Source organism: Triplophysa dalaica, chromosome 13 (assembly GCF_015846415.1).
Source record: "Triplophysa dalaica isolate WHDGS20190420 chromosome 13, ASM1584641v1, whole genome shotgun sequence".
NCBI lineage: Eukaryota > Metazoa > Chordata > Actinopteri > Cypriniformes > Nemacheilidae > Triplophysa > Triplophysa dalaica.
The window spans coordinates 1,497,636-1,516,599 of record NC_079554.1 but is presented as its reverse complement, the minus strand read 5'-3'; the positions used below and the strand labels follow the sequence as shown (position 1 = coordinate 1,516,599).

The following is an 18,964-nucleotide window of genomic DNA, read 5'->3' as shown; positions in this document are numbered from 1 at the left end:
CGAGCTTTCTCATACGTAGCACCTGAACTCTGGAATAGCCTTCCTGATACTATTCGAGGGTCAGACACACTCTCCCAATTTAAATCAAGATTAAAGACACATCTTTTCAACCAAGCTTTCACTTAATGCATAGTTAATGAACAGCAGCTACGCTTATTATTCTCTTTCTGCCTCTGGGCATCCAGAGGTAGGAAGAAATTCCGGCAGGTCCAGATGATCGACATATGCCCATCCCCACCTAGAGATTACGCCAGCTACAGCTGCAGACTGACTGACCATCCCAGCTCCATCTAGGCAAGGCAAGGCAAGGCAAGTTTATTTATATAGCACATTTCACACACAAGTGCAATTCAAAGTGCTTTACATAAAATGATTGACAGAAATAAATAAAATGTATCTTTAAAGTGCAAATGATTTAAGATCACAAAAACTTTAGATTTTTAAGGAACAGTAAAACAGCAATACAATTGATTAAAAAATGTTAAAAGAATAAGAGCAAAGTAAAAATAAATTAGAAATAAAAGTGCAGTTGATGTTAACCAGCATAGTGCTCAGGTTGTGAATGCACAGCTAAACAAGTGTGTTTTTAATCTGGATTTAAAAGTAGCTACTGTTGATGAACATCTGATATATCTCTGGAAGCAGATTCCAGCTACGGGTGGCGTAATGACTAAACGCTGACTCGCCCTGTTTTGAGTGAACCCTTGTTATCTCTAACTGACTTGATCCTGATGATCTGAGAAGTCTGTTTGGTGTATATTCAATGAACATATCTGAGATGTATTTAGGTCCTAGACCATAAAGTGATTTATAGACATTTAATAATACTTTGAAGTTGATTCTAAAAGTAACTGGTAACCAGTGTAAGCACCTGAGGATTGGAGTGATATGCTCAGATTTTTTGGTTCTGGTCAGAATCCTGGCAGCAGCGCTCTGTATGAGCTGCAGCTGTCTGATGGTCTTTTTGGGAAGACCTGTAAGGAGACCATTACAGTAATCCACCCTGCTGGTGATGAAAGCATGGACTAGTTTCTCTAAATCTTGGCTTGAGACAAAACATCTGATTCTGGCTATGTTTCTGAGATGGTAATAGGCTGATCTGCTTATTGCTTTGACATGACTGATGAAACTTAGGTCAGACTCTAAAATGACACCAAGATTTTTTACCTTACTTTGTGTCTTTAGACCTCTTAAGTCAAGGTATGTATTTAACTTGTTAGTTTCATCCTTGTTACCAAAAACAATGACTTCAGTTTTGTTTTTATTTAACTGAAGGAAGTTTTGACACATCCAGCTGTTAATTTCATCAATGCACTGGCAAAGAGAGTCAATAGGCCTGTAGTCATTGGGTGAGAGGGCTAGGTAGATCTGAGTGTCTTCTGCATAGCTGTGGTAGGCAATTTGATACTTTTAGATTATTTGGCCAAGTGGGAGCATATACAAATTGAAGAAGAGCGGAGCAAGAATTGAGCCCTGTGGAACACCACAATTCATGGGTGTCCAGTCAGATTTATGGTTGCCTATGTTCACATAGTAACCTCTCCCTTTAAGGTATGACCCAAACCATTTAAGTACCAATCCAGAAAGCCCTACCCAGTTTTCCAGCCTATGTAGGAGTATAGTGTGATCTACCGTGTCAAAAGCAGCACTGAGATCTAGTAAAACCAGAACTGATATTTTGCCTGAATCAGAATTCAATCGAATATCATTGATTATCTTTATGAGCACTGTCTCTGTGCTATGATGCTGACGGAAACCAGACTTATAATTGTCCAGGTAGCCATTTAAGATCAAGAATTTGGTCAGCTGATTGAAGACAACCTTTTCAATGATCTTGCCTATAAAAGGAAGATTTGATATTGGTCTGTAGTTAGACAGTAAGGTTTTGTCTAGATTGCCCTTTTTTAGAAGAGGTTTGACAACGGCATTTTTTAGGGACTCTGGGAAAGTTCCTGATAGCAGTGAGGTATTAACTATTTTTAGGAGATCTGCTTCCAAACAGTTAAACACTCTTTTGAAAAAGGATGTGGGAAGTGTGTCAAGGCTGCAGATTGATGCCTTAAGATGCTGTACTGTTTCCTCCAGGGTTTTGAGATCAATTGTCTGAAATTCACACAAAGTAACTAATTTCTGATGTACTGAGGTCAGACGGACCTGACTGCCGCATGGAGCTTTGGCGATTTCCATTCTGATATTACTGATCTTTTGAAGGAAAAAGTTGCAAACTCTTGCATTTGTCATCAGACACCATTTCTCTTGGAACTTGACTAGGGGGATTTGTTAGTCTCTCTACAGTAGCAAAAAGGTGCGAGTGTTATTTATTTTGGAGTTTATAATGTTAGATAAAAAAGTTTGTCTAGCTTTGCCTAAGTCAACATTGAAGGCATGCAGACTGTCTTTATAGATGTTATAGTGAACTTCAAGTTTGGTTTTTTGCCACATACGCTCTGCTTTTCTGCATGTTCTTTTCATGCTTTGTACCGCTGGTGTGTTTCTCCAGAGTGCTTTACGCCTGCCAGTTATTGCCTTGACCTTTACTGGAGCAATGGCATCGATAGCATTTTTGACTTTTGCGTTAAAGCTATTGAGTAGAGCATCCATTGAGTCTTCAGATATACTTGGTGACAAAGACATAGCATTCATAAATAGCTCACTGGTGTTCTCATTTATGAATCTCTTTTTTATAGAGACGGGTCTATTTTCAGTGGCAGGACTGATTGATATATCAAAGAAAATACAGAAATAATCAGACAGTGCCACATCTCTAATAGTAGTGGATGAAATGTTTAGACCTTTTCTAATGAGCAGATCCAGAGTGTGTCCACGAATGTGTGTGGGACCGTGCACATGCTGGATCAGATCAAAAGTGTTTAAAACATTTAAAAGTTCATTTGCAGTGTTGTTTTCTGTCTTGTCTACATGAATATTAAAATCCCCAGCAATAACAAAGCAGTCAAATTCTGAGGAAATAGCTGATAGCAGTTCTGAAAAATCATCAACAAAGACTGGGGAGTATTTGGGAGGACTGTAAATAATTGTAAACAGAATTCGTGGTGCACCTTTTAAAGGACTGGTAGTCACCAAGTAAAACTTGCTTGCAGTCAAACAGATCTTTCAATAGAGCAGCGTTTCCTCCACCTCTCCTTACAGCTCTGCAAACATTTATAAAAGTAAAGTTTTGGGGGGCAGATTCATTGAGGATTGTAGCACTACAACTATCATCTAACCAAGTTTAATTTAGAAACATGGAGTCCAGTTTGTTACTGGTGATGAGGTCATTGACCAAAAAGGATTTGTTTTTTAGTGAACAGATGTTTAAAAGTGCTAATTGAATCTAAGTCAATTCCACCACCACCCAAGAGAAATACGACCATCGGACCATCCCAGCTCAGACCACTACACCCCCAACCAAGAGCAAACAAGGACTCCTTGTCACATTAATGCTGAAGTTACAATACTTGGTATTTATTGCTTAACTTACGTCACATGTCAGCAGTTTAAGTTATAGCTGCATTAAGTGGCCCTGATTGGAGGTTGTTGGGTGGGTGTTGTGGGGAGTGGGGGGGCTGGTTGGTTGTGGTTGGGGGATTCATTTGCTGGGGCTGTGTGGGTCCGGTTTTGTTTTGCGGTCGATGTCGGACAACAGAGGAATAAAGTTACAACATGCCATTACTATTTTCCCTGGTTGTTCCTCTGTTTTCTGGTGTCGTTCATAGCAAATGTGGACCAGTGGTCACCTTCTTGTAGATTAGCGAGAAATATAAATTAGTAAAATGTGTTATAATATAACGTTATATACATAGGCTATAAATATAAATATAATTTAATATTTTCGATGTTCCGCGTTCCACTGGGGGACCAGTGTTTTCATTGGAATGTTCATAAATTCAGTGTTCATAATCTAAAAGATACATAAACAATTATGTTAAGAATATAAACATCACGTCCGGGTAGGTAAACGTGGAACATCGAAAACGTTAAATTTCATTTTGTTGTCGCAAAATCACAGTGTCCCGCCCCCTTAATGCCAACATTCAAAATTACTCGCAAGGGTGAAGAATCCCAGCTCACGTAGTGAAGAATAGCTCTAGCACGTGTAGTCAATAATGTGTGCGAGTGATCTGCTTTGATTCGGGGGTTTGTTATTTCCCCTCGCAAGTGTTGATTTACGAGCACAATCTTGGTTTTCGTGTTCAAGTTACAGATTTGCTATTTCTACAGGTTCACATTTTATGCTTGTGCACCTGTAATCTGCTTGTGCGCTGTGTTTACACGTCCTGTAGTTTTGGCAAAATTTCTAACGCCATAGTCCGGAAATGGCTGATTCGGCCAAAACGAGGCAACAAGGATCACAGAAGCCATCTCCTCCCTGATTTTGCACAGCACCAGGGGGGACATCTTCAACGGAGGAAAAGCATAAAACCGGACATCCGGCCAGTCACAGTGTCACTCCTCATGGGGCTCGTCGTGAATAGATCCACTTCTGCCTTCCCGAAGCGATCCTAAATCAACTGCACTGAGTTGGGATGAAGCCTCCGTTCACCGTGCGGAAGACCCTCCCTCCAAAACATGTCCACTCCACGGTTCAGACAACCGGGAATATGCGCTGCCCTGATGGAGAGTAGATGCAGATCCGCCCACAGCAGGAGCCTCGCAGCCTGCTTGAAAAGGGGTATGGAGTGGACCCCGCCCTGGCGATTTATGAACAAAACCACTGACATGTTTTCCGGAAGAATCAGGATATGTCTCTGCTCCAGCCGCGACAGAAAAAAGTCTGAAGATCTAAGGGCACCGCCTTCAGCTCCAAACGATTTAAGTGCCATCTGCTCAGTTCTGTGACTAAAGACCTGACGCCGGCATGGCTTCACATACCGTGACCCATCTCGAGGATGAGGCGGCAGTCGTATCCACTGTGCGCCTCGTCACTAGCCCCAGGGGAACTCCCCGACTGAACATGCTTGGGTCGCGCCATGGTCTCAGGGCCGTGAGGCAGCTGTGCGTGACCGGGACACACACCCGACCCGAGGACCATTTCCTCCACGGGACTCGAGCCTTCAGCTATAACTGTAGCGGTCGAAAAAACAGAAGACCCAACTGGCAGACCGCCGACGCCATGAGACCCAAAAGCCTCTGAAACTCCCTCAGGGGAACAGACCGACCCGGCCTGAGCATGCACAGAGCATGGAGATGGACTCTGTCTGCTCTGTAGAGAGGCAGGCGCACATCTCCAATGAGTCGAAACATACCCCAAGATAAGTTATAGACTGACTAGGAAGGAGGTTGCACGTCTGCATGTTCATGCGCAGCCCCAGGGACGTTAAATGATGAAGCAGCGCTTTTGTATGACCGATGAACGCATCCCGTGAATGGGCTAAAATCAGCCAATCGTCCAGATAATGGTGGCGTAGAGAAGGGTGACGGCAAGAAGCTCTTCCCCGAGTAAAATAAAATAGAAAACAAGAATTTTACAAGAAGACCAACATTAGATTAGATTAGATTCAACTTTATTGTCACTACACATATACAAGTACAGTGTAACGAAATGTAGTTTAGGTCTAACCAGAAGTGCAATTAGCAAGTGCAGGATATACAGTGTGAATAAATACAGAATACAATATTAGGAAAATACTTTACAATGGGCATGTACTATGAAAATATGACAGTCGGTATGTACTATGAACAATATAAACAGAAGGCTATATACTGTGAACATTAATGTACAGGTGGTTATGAACAGATAACAATATAGACTATACAATAGTGCAAGTGACTTGAGTGTGCATTAGTTACAGACATTAGCTATTAAAGTTACAGTGCAGTAGATGAGTTGATGCGGTTATTAAAGGTACAGTGCAGTACATGATTTAATGCAGTTATTGAAGTTACAGTGCAGTAGATGCGTTAATGCGGTTATTAAGGTTACAGTGCAGTAGATGAGTTAGTGCAGTTATTGAAGTAACAGTGCAGTAGATGCGTTAATGCGGTTATTAAGGTTACAGTGCAGTTATTGAAGTTACAGTGCAGTAGATGAGTTAGTGCAGTTATTTAAGTTACAGTGCAGTAGATGCGTTAATGCGGTTATTAAGGTTACAGTGCAGTTATTGAAGTTACAGTGCAGTAGATGCGTTAATGCGGTTATTAAGGTTACAGTGCAGTAGATGAGTTGGTGCAGTTATTTAAGTTACAGTGCAGTAGATGCGTTAATGCGGTTATTAAGGTTACAGTGCAGTTATTGAAGTTACAGTGCAGTAGATGCGTTAATGCGGTTATTAAGGTTACAGTGCAGTAGATGAGTTGGTGCAGTTATTTAAGTTACAGTGCAGTAGATGCGTTAATGCGGTTATTAAGGTTACAGTGCAGTTATTGAAGTTACAGTGCAGTAGATGCGTTAATGCGGTTATGAAGGTTACAGTGCAGTAGATGAGTTAGTGCAGTTATTGAAGTTATAGTGCAATAGATGAGTAGATGCAGTTAGTTATGCAATAGATGCAGTAATGCAATAGATGAGTTACAGTGCAGTAGATGAGTTAGTGCAGTTATTGAAGTTACAGTGCAGTAGATGCGTTAATGCAGTTATTGAAGTTATAGTGCAATAGATGAGTAGATGCAGTTAGTTATGCAATAGATGCAGTAATGCAATAGATGAGTTACAGTGCAGTAGATGAGGTAATGCAGTAATGAAAGTTACAGTGCAGTAGATGAGGTAATGCAGTTATGAGAGTAGTCCATTAGTGCAAATGAGCATTCAGTGTAATATTCCTGGTGTGCAAGTGAGCAGTATAGAGTGCAAATGATGCTGTGTGTGTGTAAACAGTCCGATAGAGCAGATACATGAAGTACTGGTGGGTACAGTACAGTGCATGCATGGCAGCCCTGTAGTGCAATGTAAACAATGTACTAGCAGCATTAAAGTTAAAGTTATGAGGGGTAGTGGAATCAGTGGGGAGCAGAGTTCAATAATGAAACAGTTCTGGGAAAAAAGCTGTTTCCTAGTCTGCTGGTTCATACTGATAAATGTATTGTTTCTAAAGCACTGTACGTCGATTTGGATAAAAGCATTTGCCAGATACATAACAGAGAAACGGCAAAATAAATGTAAGCTGGTGTCATGATAGTTATTACAGAAAATAAATGTATCTCCATCTTTCCTTACAATTACTCTTCAGTGTTGTTTTTCTTTTGCGTATTAAATATTTTTTATTATAGTGTTTTTGAACATTAACACAACAGAATAATGTAGTATACATTAACAGAGTGTAGTAGGTATGCTGAAATTAAATAAATATAGGCCTAAATATTAGTAGTCTTCAGACATCAGAAGACTACAGAGAACGGTTCGGACTGCTGAGAAGATCATTTGTGCTCACCGGCCCACCCTCCAGGAATTGTTTACATCCAGAGTGAGGAAAAGGGCTCAGAAAATGACCCTGGACCTCTCACATCCTAGCCATCGTCTCTTCACAATGCTGCCGTCTGGTCGGCACTACAGAGCACTGAGCACCAAAACAACAAGAAAGAAAAACAGCTTCCTCCCTCAGGCCGTCTACCTCTTGAACAGTTCAATGTTTTTACCCACCATGCAATTAATAACTCTGTGCAGTAATAATTAATTGAAATATTCATTTTATCCTCCAGATAATACACCATCTAACAACTTTCTCTGTAAATTATATTTCTTTCAACTGTATAAAGGCACATACCTTGTACATACAACACTCTATTCTTATTTTTTACATACACACATACTTTACTCTGTATATCTTTATCTTATGTTTATTATATTGTCTTTCTTAATTTTGTATCCCCATAGGCCCTTATTTACATCATCTGTGCACTTTATTCCATTGTGTTATGGGCTTTGTGTACTGTTGTTGCTGTTACTGTGTACTAGATGCTCCTGTCACCAAAACAAATTCCTTGTATGTGCAAACATACTTGGCAATAAAGCTCTTTCTGATTCTGATTAGTTGATGTAAAATTAACCTTGACAATAACATGAAAAAATTAAACGGAAAAGCTGAACCACATTTCAGTTCACTGAAATAAAGATCAATGAACCTATATAGCTATATTTAAAAAACTATTAAAATGGCAAAACACATGACTATTAAAAAATGTAAAAAAAAGTCAATTTAAAATATGAATAAAGTTACAATAACACAAAAATAAACAATACAACTCTGCTGACTCGGGCTGTAAAACGATGAATCATATTCAAAATAAAAGCTTTTGTTTACATAATATTGTGTGTGTGTGTGTGTGTGTGTGTGCGTGTGTTTGTGTACAGTATATAATAATTATGTATATATTAATACACACACGCATACATAATTTTAAGAAAAATATATATAAAGTATTGCTATATTATATATAAATATAGAAGTGTATTTCCCCCTACATTAACAACGTGTCGTACGTAACTAAAGTAAAAATCCTCATTTCATGTGTGATTATCGCAGCGTATATGGATGTGTAGCGCCCTCTGCAGGCCGCTTCTGATCCCTGCAGGTGGTTTGAACGGGAATTACACACACAGCTGCGGAACAACGTGCAGCTATTTCTGTTTACTTCTCACAAAGGTTTGTAAATTATACGTCTCGTCGGACTCATCTCATGAATTCCGAACCAACGAAGGACTTTTCTACAACACGAAGCTCTTCTCAAAGCCGCGAATCGCTGATATTACCAGGACTGCGCTCAAGGCCCAGTCAGCGGATCACTGGAGATCCTGTTGCCCGCTCGACAGGCTTGATCTCCGGCGCGGCCGAACGCGCATTCCCGCTCGTCTCGGGTTAGTAAAGGAACATGTCGCAGACTGGACCTCCTCCTCGATGGAGGAATTGTCCCAGAAGAGGTCAACCCGTGGCTGGTGAGCATCTATTGAGAGTTTAATCTGCTGCTTTACTAACTCAAACTGTCTGTGATAGTAATGACTAACGTTACTGGCTTCTCGTGGTTACTTCATTACGTTTGACAATAAGTGTCGTCAAGTGCAATGCTGCTTGTTTTTAGTCAGCGCCCGAGTTAAAACTTTCATTCTAACACAAAACTGCCTTTAGCTTGAACACACAGTAACGTTAGCCGTAGCAAAAACATGACACATTGGGTTGCTTCAATTTGCCAGAATTCACAGAAAATGATATAATCTGTATGTGCATACATATAGAAAGATATCTGACATGATAAAATGACGTTAATGGCACTGTAACTTTGGTTTGTTTCTTTTAAATGGAGTGGCTAGCCAGATTAGCTTGCTGCTGCGCGCAGATCAACATATACAATACGTCACTGGGCGGGAGATGTAATATAGCTCCACCCTTTGGTCCTTCTACAACTCAGCCCTGGCACATGAATATTAATAGTCAAATGTGACGGTTTACCAGATTATTGGCTGCCATGCAGACTGTTGTCAGTCAGCCTGCGAATGAACGATCGCTACTGAGTTGAGGGCGGGGTTTAGCCATAATATTAATGAGGTCTGTTGATTGGAAGCGACGGAGGAAACCTCTGCGTGTGTTAAAATTGTGTTAAAAAAGTGTTAAAATATTATTTACAAGCATTTTTTAGCATTGAAATAGGGCCGTTCCAGAAATTATTTCCGTTTCGAGGTGGTAAATCTGTGGTGTCTTATCGGTATCAAAAACTAATAAAACATTTTCTGTTATTCGAAATGAGAAAATATAGTCCTAAATATTAGTTGATGTACAATTTGAATTAACAATAACATGAAAAAAGAAAATGAAAAAGCACAATTAAGCAAAAATACAATATATAAAACGAAAAAATGAAAAAAAATACAATGAACCTACACAGCTATATTTAAAAAACAAAGTATTAAAATGGCGAAAACACATAACGAAATTAATATGAAAAAAGGTCATTTAGGTCAATTTGGATAAAAGTACAATAAAATATAAATAAAAACGAAACCACTCTGCTGACAGTACCACAGTGTTTACTTGCACCCAAGCTTTCAAATTCTATCATAAGCTTCACACTTTGTTTGTTGTACATTGCAGGTAAATTTCTTCCCATGAAGACCATGCTTGGACCACGTTATGATGATACAGTCTCTGAGGAGAACAGGTTTCATCCCAGCATGCTGTCTAACTATCTCAAGAGCTTAAAGGTACTTGAAAATGCTCTTAAACATTCCCGATTGTGATTTAGATGTTCGGGTTTGATGTTGTGATGTTCTCCTCGCCTCAGGTTAAGATGGGTTTGCTGGTGGACCTGACCAACACAAGCCGCTTCTATGATCGGGCAGACATAGAAAAAGAAGGAATCAAATATGTAAAGCTTTCCTGCAAAGGGTACGTGATTCTCTTCTTCTGTGTTTGAGTGTAATGAACAACAGCGAGCACGCACAGTGTTTACAACATTTACAATATGCTCTGTGTATATGTATAGGTCAAGTTAACGTTTACATTGCCTACCAACTTTTTTGCAATCGATGTCATTACATTATTTGTGAAATAATGTTTCATGAATTTTCGTTCATCTTTGTGAATGGAGAATGCATCTGCTATGTTCTGTATGTTTGCTGTAACTGGTGCTCTGTCTGGCTTCAGACTGTCACATTAAAATCAATATTTTTCCCCCCCTCACTCAGTCATGGTGAATGTCCCACTTCAGAGACTACACAGATGTTCATCAGACTGTGTGAACACTTCATTGAGAAGACGCCCACAGAGCTCATCGGTGAGATCACTCTTCTTATATGTCTTTTGTTTGTTGTCAGTAGACAGATCGGTCACCCTGATTCCAACAACAACATTGTGTTTTAACAGAAAAAAACAAACATTATTTATGCAAATACACAACAAGGCAAGTTTAAATATGTGCCCTTGAAACTCATGACACCATCTTGAAAAACGTCACTTTTCTGAGCAAATAACTTGAAGGTTTTCATGGACTGCAACTGAGTTTGTAATAAAGCGCCTGTCTAATGCAAAAACATGTGAAAGTAATATAGAAACTATAACTATTTTAATGGTTTAAAACCTCATATTTAACTTTTTGTAATGTGTGTTTGTGCTCTTCCTCTTTAAAACAATTGTAAAAACACCTGTTGGACTATCAAACGATTAGTCACGATTAAACACATGCAAAATAAAAGTTTGTGTTTACATAATATATGTCTGAGTACTGTGCATATCAATGTTGTATTTATAAACACACACCCTTTAGGGATGAAGGGATTACCGAGGTTCACTATGAACAGCGCTTAAAAACGTCACGGTTCATTAATCATAAAGGTTCCGTTACACCGCATGTTTCTGTTGCACAGAGCGGAAACGTTGCAACTTGCTTAAAAGTTACACCAGCAGTGTAATGATATCAGAGGCCACAGAACGCACTAGATTAACTATGGCAGAGAGACCAAACAGACAATCTTATATTCACAATCAAGACTGTAGCGGTGACAGTTGGGCTTTCAGTGCAATGTAAACAAACAAAGCGGCATGTAGTAAATGGAGTCGCACACCGGACAAGAAGCGTTGTGTCAAGGACAGCTCACAGGATGAGTACATTCTGTGTGCGCAAGCTCAAATTCAAAGTCCAATCCTGACACAAATTGAATTTATTAACTGTTATAATTTAGCGAATAGGCTCTATATAACGTATAATCTATTATCGTTTGCTGTAAAGGAAAAGAGTAGGAAACAAAAAGCATGTGATCCGTGCACGCTCGCTCACAGCAGCTTTATAAATGTATGTAACAAAACACACTCACTGCTCCTGAATGATCTACTTTATTAACTTTAATATGGTTTGATCTATATTTCAGTATACTGTGAAGACTATGAAGTGTTATTTTACATTTGACTCCTTTATTCAGTTTCTGTACCTAGTAACCACAGTTTGATCAACCTGAAACATCTTAAAAGCACTGTTCGTTTTATTTGTGTGTTTGCTTTATTTACATTTATTTGTGCTATTGCTCAAAATCTGTTCTAATTTTATTACTAACTGTTTGACTATTATTATTAGAGTTAGGCTAGTAGTTTTATGGTATTATGAGCTTATATATCAAGATTGCATAGGGAAAAAAGCAAACTCATAATTAGATATTATTATTTATTTATTGCTTTTTGTGGCGGGCAAGTAACATTTTTGTCACGGCCAGTAAACATGTGAAAATTAATTTATGCATAATAATCGTGTGATCGTGATTATTCCTCAGACTATAATCGTACCAACAAAATCTATTATCTTTGCATCCCTAACATCCGTACACATACATGTATAAATATATAGAAAATATTTAAATGTATTTGTATATAATTACCAATAATCGAAATGATATATAAACGTTTATTCATTTTTATATTATATATTTTTCTTCAATATATGCATGTATGTGTATGTGTTTTTTAATACAAAATTTGTATGACATACTGCGTGGAAAATAAGTATTCGACACATCAGCATTTTTATCAGTAAGGCGATTTCTAAGTGGGCTACAAAATTTCCATCGGATGTGGCCATCAAGCCAAATATTGAATTCATACAAAGAAATCAGAACATTTAAGGATACAAGTTCAGTCATAATAAATAAAGTGAAATGACACAGGGAATAAGTATTGAACACACTTTATTTAATACTTTGTAGAAAAGCCTTTGTTGGTGATTACAGCTTCTAGATGCCTCTTGTATGGAGAGACCAGTCGTCTGCATTGCACAGGAGTGATTCTGACCCATTCCTCCACACAAATGGTCTTTAAATCTTGAAGGTTCCTTGGGCCTCTTTTATGAACTTTGATCTTCAGTTCTCTCCATAGATTTTCTATGGGATTTAGGTCAGGTGATTGACTGGGCCATTCAAGCAGCTTGATTTTCTTTCTTTGAAACCACTTCATTGTGTCCTTGGCCTTGTGTTTGGGATCATTGTCTTGCTGAAATGTCCACCCTCTTTACATTTTCAGCTTTCTGGTAGATGGCAGCAGATTTTTATCCAGAATGTCCCAGTACATTTCTCCATTCATCCTGCCTTCAATAATATAAAGTCTGCTAGTACCCCTTGCTGAAAAGCAGCCCCAAACCATGATGCTTCCACCCCCAAACTTAGCTGTTGGTATGGTGTTCTTGGGGTGGTGGGCAGTGCCATTTCTTCTCCAAACATGGTGTGTAGAATGACTGTCAAAAAGTTCAATTTTGCTTTCATTTGACCATACTATAGTCTCCCAGTAATCCACAGGCTTCTCCAAATGCTCTTTCGCAAACTATAACAGAGCCTCAACATGCTTTTTGTTCAGCAATGGAGTCTTGCGTGGTGAGCGTGAATGGATGCCATGGCGGTTCAGTGCATTGCTTATAGTTTTCTTTGAAACCACAGTACCTGCTGATGCAAGGTCTTCCTGAAGTTCTGCCCGAGTGGTTCTTGTCTCTTGGAGAACTCTCCTGATTATTCTTTGGACTCCTCGGACAGGGATCTTACGTGGAGCACCTGATCGTGGCCAGTTTATGGTGAACTGATGCTCTTTCCATTTCCGGATAATGGCCCCTAAAGTGCTCACAGGAACATTCAGCATTCTGGAAATGCGCCTATAACCATTCCCATCAAAATGCTTTTCAACGATAAGATTACACAGATCTACATCGAGTTCTTTGCTTTTACCCATCATGAAGTCTTTCCTGTGTGCCTCCTAGGTAATGAGAAGCCTTTATAGGCCATCAATTAGGACTAAAGCAGCTGATATCAATTAGTACTGATAGGGGGCAGGGTTTCTCTCTCAATACTGACAGATTTCAGGTGATCTCCTGGCTTTCTATGCCATTTTGCACATTGTTACCTTCATGTGTTCAATACTTATTCCCTGTGTCATGTCACTTTATTTATTATGACTGAACTTGTATACTTAAATGTTCTGATGTTTTGTATGAATTCACTATTTGGCTTGATAGCTACATCTGGTGAAAATGTTCCCCTTACTGATAAAAATGCTGATGTGTCAAATACTTATTTCCCCCGCTGTATGTTAGGTAACAAGAACTTTATTCTGGATGCGATTAGATTAATCGTTTGACAGCCCTAGTCACCAGTGTTTTTTATCTAACACCGTGATGCCCAGATACTTGTGTCTTAAATGTCTATACATTTTTGGACTTATACTTGTTTTATGGGCTGGTCTGTACGAGTGAACTTTACAATTGTCCGATGACATAATGACGCTGGTCCAGAACAACTTCCTTTTTGTTTTTTTACACTATATAAATGTTTGAACAAACTGCAACCAACAGAGCATTTATAATGGAATGCTAATATCTTTAAGATTTCATTTTAATTACATATGTGAACTTTAAAATGATAATAAAAAAAAAAAAACTGTGCTTCTAGACCAGTGCTTACATCTTTTGAAGTGGTCTATAAAATAGCATCGATACTAAAGGTATTTGTGTTAAGATTTCTACCGCATATTGATGCATTTATCTTTTTTTTGTATTTCTTTTTTTAAATCTTTTTAATACCTGGATGTGTTTGTCATCGGGCTTGATCACCAGCCGGGTTTGGTCTGTTGGAGGTGCTCTTGAGTCGTATGAGAGAATTATCAGACGACACACACCGGCGTGCTAAACTGAACCACTAAATGAGACAGAAGACTAAGGAAGGAATATATGAATGTCATTGTTATCACCACGGCAACAGTGTGATTGACACCGTAGGGAACATGAGCAGAGAGGGTGAGAAGATGACGTGGGAAGATCCCTGGAGTAAACTTGTCAAAAACCTGCCAATTTAGTGTAAAAGAGAAATCTATGCGGTGAAGTGAGGATTTAATTTGACCGTTGAGGGGATGTACCGCACAAACTCTCTCTCTACTTGCTTTTTATAGCCGGATCAGGGAGGTGTGGTGCGGGTCTGGGGAGATAAATTCAGCTTTTCTGCAGAAGCAGATACTAAATATTAACGTCCATCGTGAATCGCCTTTCGCTCTGCAGTGAAATGTGGCTTGTTAGGGCTTTTATTGCTTTTCAAGCACCTGGAAGGCAATAAATCAGACAAAGAATCCCAAGGACAGCACTGAACAAAGATCTTTATCTGGAGACATGCAGAGGTTGCCATCAAAACAGACAATCCATGTTTACAGGAGTCTGGATTTAGCTCTCATCTCACCCCGGAGGAAAGTGTTACCGGTCACAGGGTTCAGAGCTCAGCAGATTTGATGGAGTTCTCAGTTGTGTTTCCTTTAATTATCAACTAAGTCTTAAGTGTTTCAGGAGTAATAAAAACAGAATGAAATAGTTGAAACACATGAAGATTATGGCGGTGTTTAATGAATGTAGATTGTCGAGGTTGGGTCAACTTGATGAAAAATGTTTTAACATCATAAAATGGAGATTGCTTGTTGGGATGCACTGATATGTAAATTTTGGCTGGTAACTGAAATTTGTTGAACTTCTGAAGCTAATAACCGATATATTTGCTGATAACCGATATAGTTGTCGATACCAGTGACCTTAATGGACGATTTTGCAAACAGTTTCCGAGACGGCGCAATTTCTTTTACAAACACTACTATGTGTGTGTGAACTTGTCATTGACAATATGAGCATATTACTACGAGTTTGCTTTGAGGGATTTCCTAATCCCGAGGATGAACGATTTAATATATAAGACATTGGCCAGGGCGATATATCGTACGATTCTAATTCTCTCGGTTTCTCAATGACTTACGGTTAAATGCCGCCACATCTGAAAGCCAGAGGGCGCTCTTGCACTGAGACTCCGAAAATGGGAAATAGAAATTCCATGAAATGCCTGTGGTCATATTCTATCTGTTCTTAGAACCTTTTCAGGTATTTTCATGATAATAAAGTTGATTTATAGTAATGATGATAGACGAGTGTTGTTTTATCAAACACACATTATAACCGACTCAATCTCATTGTGATTTAAGATCGAGCAGTACTTCCCACTGATCAAACAGCCGTAGTTCACGGAAGAGCTGTGCATTAAACATCAAATCGATTTCAGAATCAACTTAGACATGTATAATTAGTGTGAATCGCGATATATATCGCCCAGCCCTAATGAGACGTTTAAAACGAAACTGACCACGGTGGAGTGCAGGAAACCTCAATTTACTGTTGATGACTTAAGCATCATTTCAAATCCATTCATAGCAAGAATGAATAACAGGCGAATGCTCTGTATGGTGTTAACATGAATAAAATCCTCGCAAGAACGTAATAATACGAGACCTTTTATTTTGCTCAAATGGGTAACACTGTTAACAATTATATACATACTTTTTGACAAACACAATTTCTGTTGGTTCAAATGAATTCAGATTGTAGTCCCTCTGGCACAAATCAATAACAAACTTCTCCGTAGACTCTGGCTGATTTAATTTGTCCCTAAATTTTTCGCTTGCGCTCCTAAAATTTTCAGTCAGGGGCTGAATGGAATTACGAATGACTAAAAAAAGTGGGTGTGGCTTGTGTTTTTACACTGCAATTTAATTGGATGTACAAAAACAGCCGTTTCGTTTTGAAATGGAACTGGCATCAGACTGACAGTTTATGGGGAGGAGTTAACGGATGCTCCGCCCAAGCCGTCTAACATACGTCATTTAAGATGTATAGTCACTACAGGGCAGAAGTGCATTCTCAGATTTGAATGTTCGAATGACCCACATTGATGAACTATTTACAATAAACGCTGCAATATTTAATGAAAAAATAGGAACCGTAATTTTTTATTTCACTGAGACTTTAAAGAGATGATCATGAAGACTCTTAAAATTTGAGAGTTCTCAGAAACAAAATGCAAGGGCAAACATTTGCAGATGTTGTTTTTGAATTATTTTTGGTGTATTTAGCCGTGTAGGTTATGGTAATGGTAATGGTAATCATTTTCTGTGTAAGTGTAGAAACTTCAGTCATCTGTTGAAATATTATTAAAACGTTCAGTTTAGTAAAGTAATGCGGAGTGCTTCATTATCACATTTTTGAAGCACACTGTTCTCACATTATGTTTTTAAAACATTATAATTATAAGGTTGAGATGGTGGAGAGGGCGTTACGGCTGTTTGATTATGGGTTAAATCGGCTTTGAAATTGTTGAGATAGTTTACCTACTCAGGCTGATATTATTGTTGTGTTGCCCGCTTAAGCAAATAACGTCCATATAAGCAGATGTAGTGGACGTTATAAAGGAAAGCTATGTGTGATGTGGATAGTGCAGTGTGTTCAAGCGTTGAGATGATGAACTGCAGAATCTAGTGCAGTAACAACTGAGCTTTAACAGATGCTAGGTAGTGGCCAGCCAGTCTTTCAGGTTTTTTCGCATCACTGGAGGATTTTATTTGACTGGCTAATGGCAGGTCACAACCCATAATCCTCTGCGCTGTTTTTTGCTCATTGCATCCCTTTGCTGTTCATCTTTGTTTTGTTTGGTTTTCCTCTGCACCACACGGATATGATTCAAGCTTTTCATGTCTTGTCCTAATAAAAAATGATCAACAACAAGTCGTCAGCATCTACATTTTTTTTAAAGTATACTTTTTAAAACCCCAGTGACAGTACAGAAAGTGACTGAGAAATATTTGTTTGCGACAGTTCCGTATAAAAGCTTTTGTAGAATCAATAGAGCTGTGAGGTGTGATATGAAATCACATTGATAAATTTCTGGCATTTGCGGTGTTGTTCTCTTACGAAATAGTTTTTTCCCTGTAGCCGGAAGATTTAATATCAGAATGAATCAGAATGAATTCAGCTGCGCCCATGTGAAACCACTAGGATGATAAATCATTTTTAATGGTAATATTGGAAATATAAATATAACATTTGTGTTGAAGCTCTAAAAACAATCAAACACTTTACAGTTGGTTAAATTTGCCCTTTTTGCCATCGTATGACATTTAGTTAACGCCTGCTTTCATAAATAACGGGCAATTGCGTATTTTTACATCAGTGGTATCCATCGCTTGTTGTATAACAGATGAGATTGTCCACCAGACTTTATGCAAGTATTAAAGTTATGTCATTTATAAATCAAATCAAAACCCGATATGGGCAGCTTTGCCGATATTGTTAATTAATAGGTCAAATGTTGATGACCGTTACTAATATTTCTGGTCGTGTTGTGGAGAAGTACTCAATAATAATGAGTTGGATTTCAGTGAAGCGCTGTTGAATGGGTTTGGTAAGTGGGTGGCTTGTGTGAATAATCTGTGATTCAGGGAATGTTAGTCACTGTGGTCCTCTTGTCTTCCGCAGGCGTTCACTGTACACACGGCTTCAACCGCACAGGCTTTTTAATGTGTGCCTACCTGGTGGAGAAAATGGACTGGAGGTCAGAAAACACACATGATCACACTGAACACATGCACAGTAACAGTTGGGGGTGGGCGGTATGATCTTTTACCACGTTATGAGTCATTCTATATTACTCTCATGGTATATATCATGATATAGATATTTTGGGTGACATGACAAAACAACACTTCGCATCATCATTCTGCGTGACAATGTGGGAAGCATCATACTATTACTTATTTGCTCTTTCTTTGGTTGAATTAGAACTGAAAAACCTGCTTCAGAAAGTGAACAATAGAGAAAGAAATCCATTATTGTTGGAGGAAATTTTCAAGGACGAGTTGATGGCGAAAACTTTTTTCTCATTCCATGAATACAGAGCTCTGTTCTCATTTATAAACGTTGCGTGCGCACAAACGAGGCTGTAAAGGTGCGCCCGGCACTTTTCACCTAAAGGTTGTGATCCATTAAAAACAAACTTGGCGGGAGAATGTGCGTACGCATGGGTCAGAGTTTCCTTACAGGTGCACACCTTTGTGTGAAAAGTGGCGTGCGCACCTTTACCGCCTCGTTTTGTGTGTATGCAACGTTTATAAACAAGACCAAATTGATATTTTCTGAAAGCTGACTAAATACGCTTTCTATTGATGTATGATTTGTTAGAACAGGACAATATATGGCTGAGATGCAACCATTTAAA

General features: G+C 38.8%; 1 protein-coding gene across 1 annotated transcript in view; it reads left to right on the top strand.

Annotated features, from left to right (window-relative positions):
- Positions 1–8,495: 8,495 nt before the first annotated feature.
- Positions 8,496–18,964, top strand: part of rngtt (RNA guanylyltransferase and 5'-phosphatase) — a 90,402-nt gene continuing 79,933 nt past the window's right edge. The window contains exons 1-5 of the mRNA XM_056763602.1: positions 8,496–8,869; positions 10,020–10,129; positions 10,210–10,313; positions 10,613–10,701; positions 18,226–18,301. Of these exons, the coding sequence (XP_056619580.1) occupies positions 8,806–8,869; positions 10,020–10,129; positions 10,210–10,313; positions 10,613–10,701; positions 18,226–18,301 (443 nt within the window). The 5' untranslated portion in view covers positions 8,496–8,805. The remainder of the gene's footprint in view (positions 8,870–10,019; positions 10,130–10,209; positions 10,314–10,612; positions 10,702–18,225; positions 18,302–18,964) is intronic.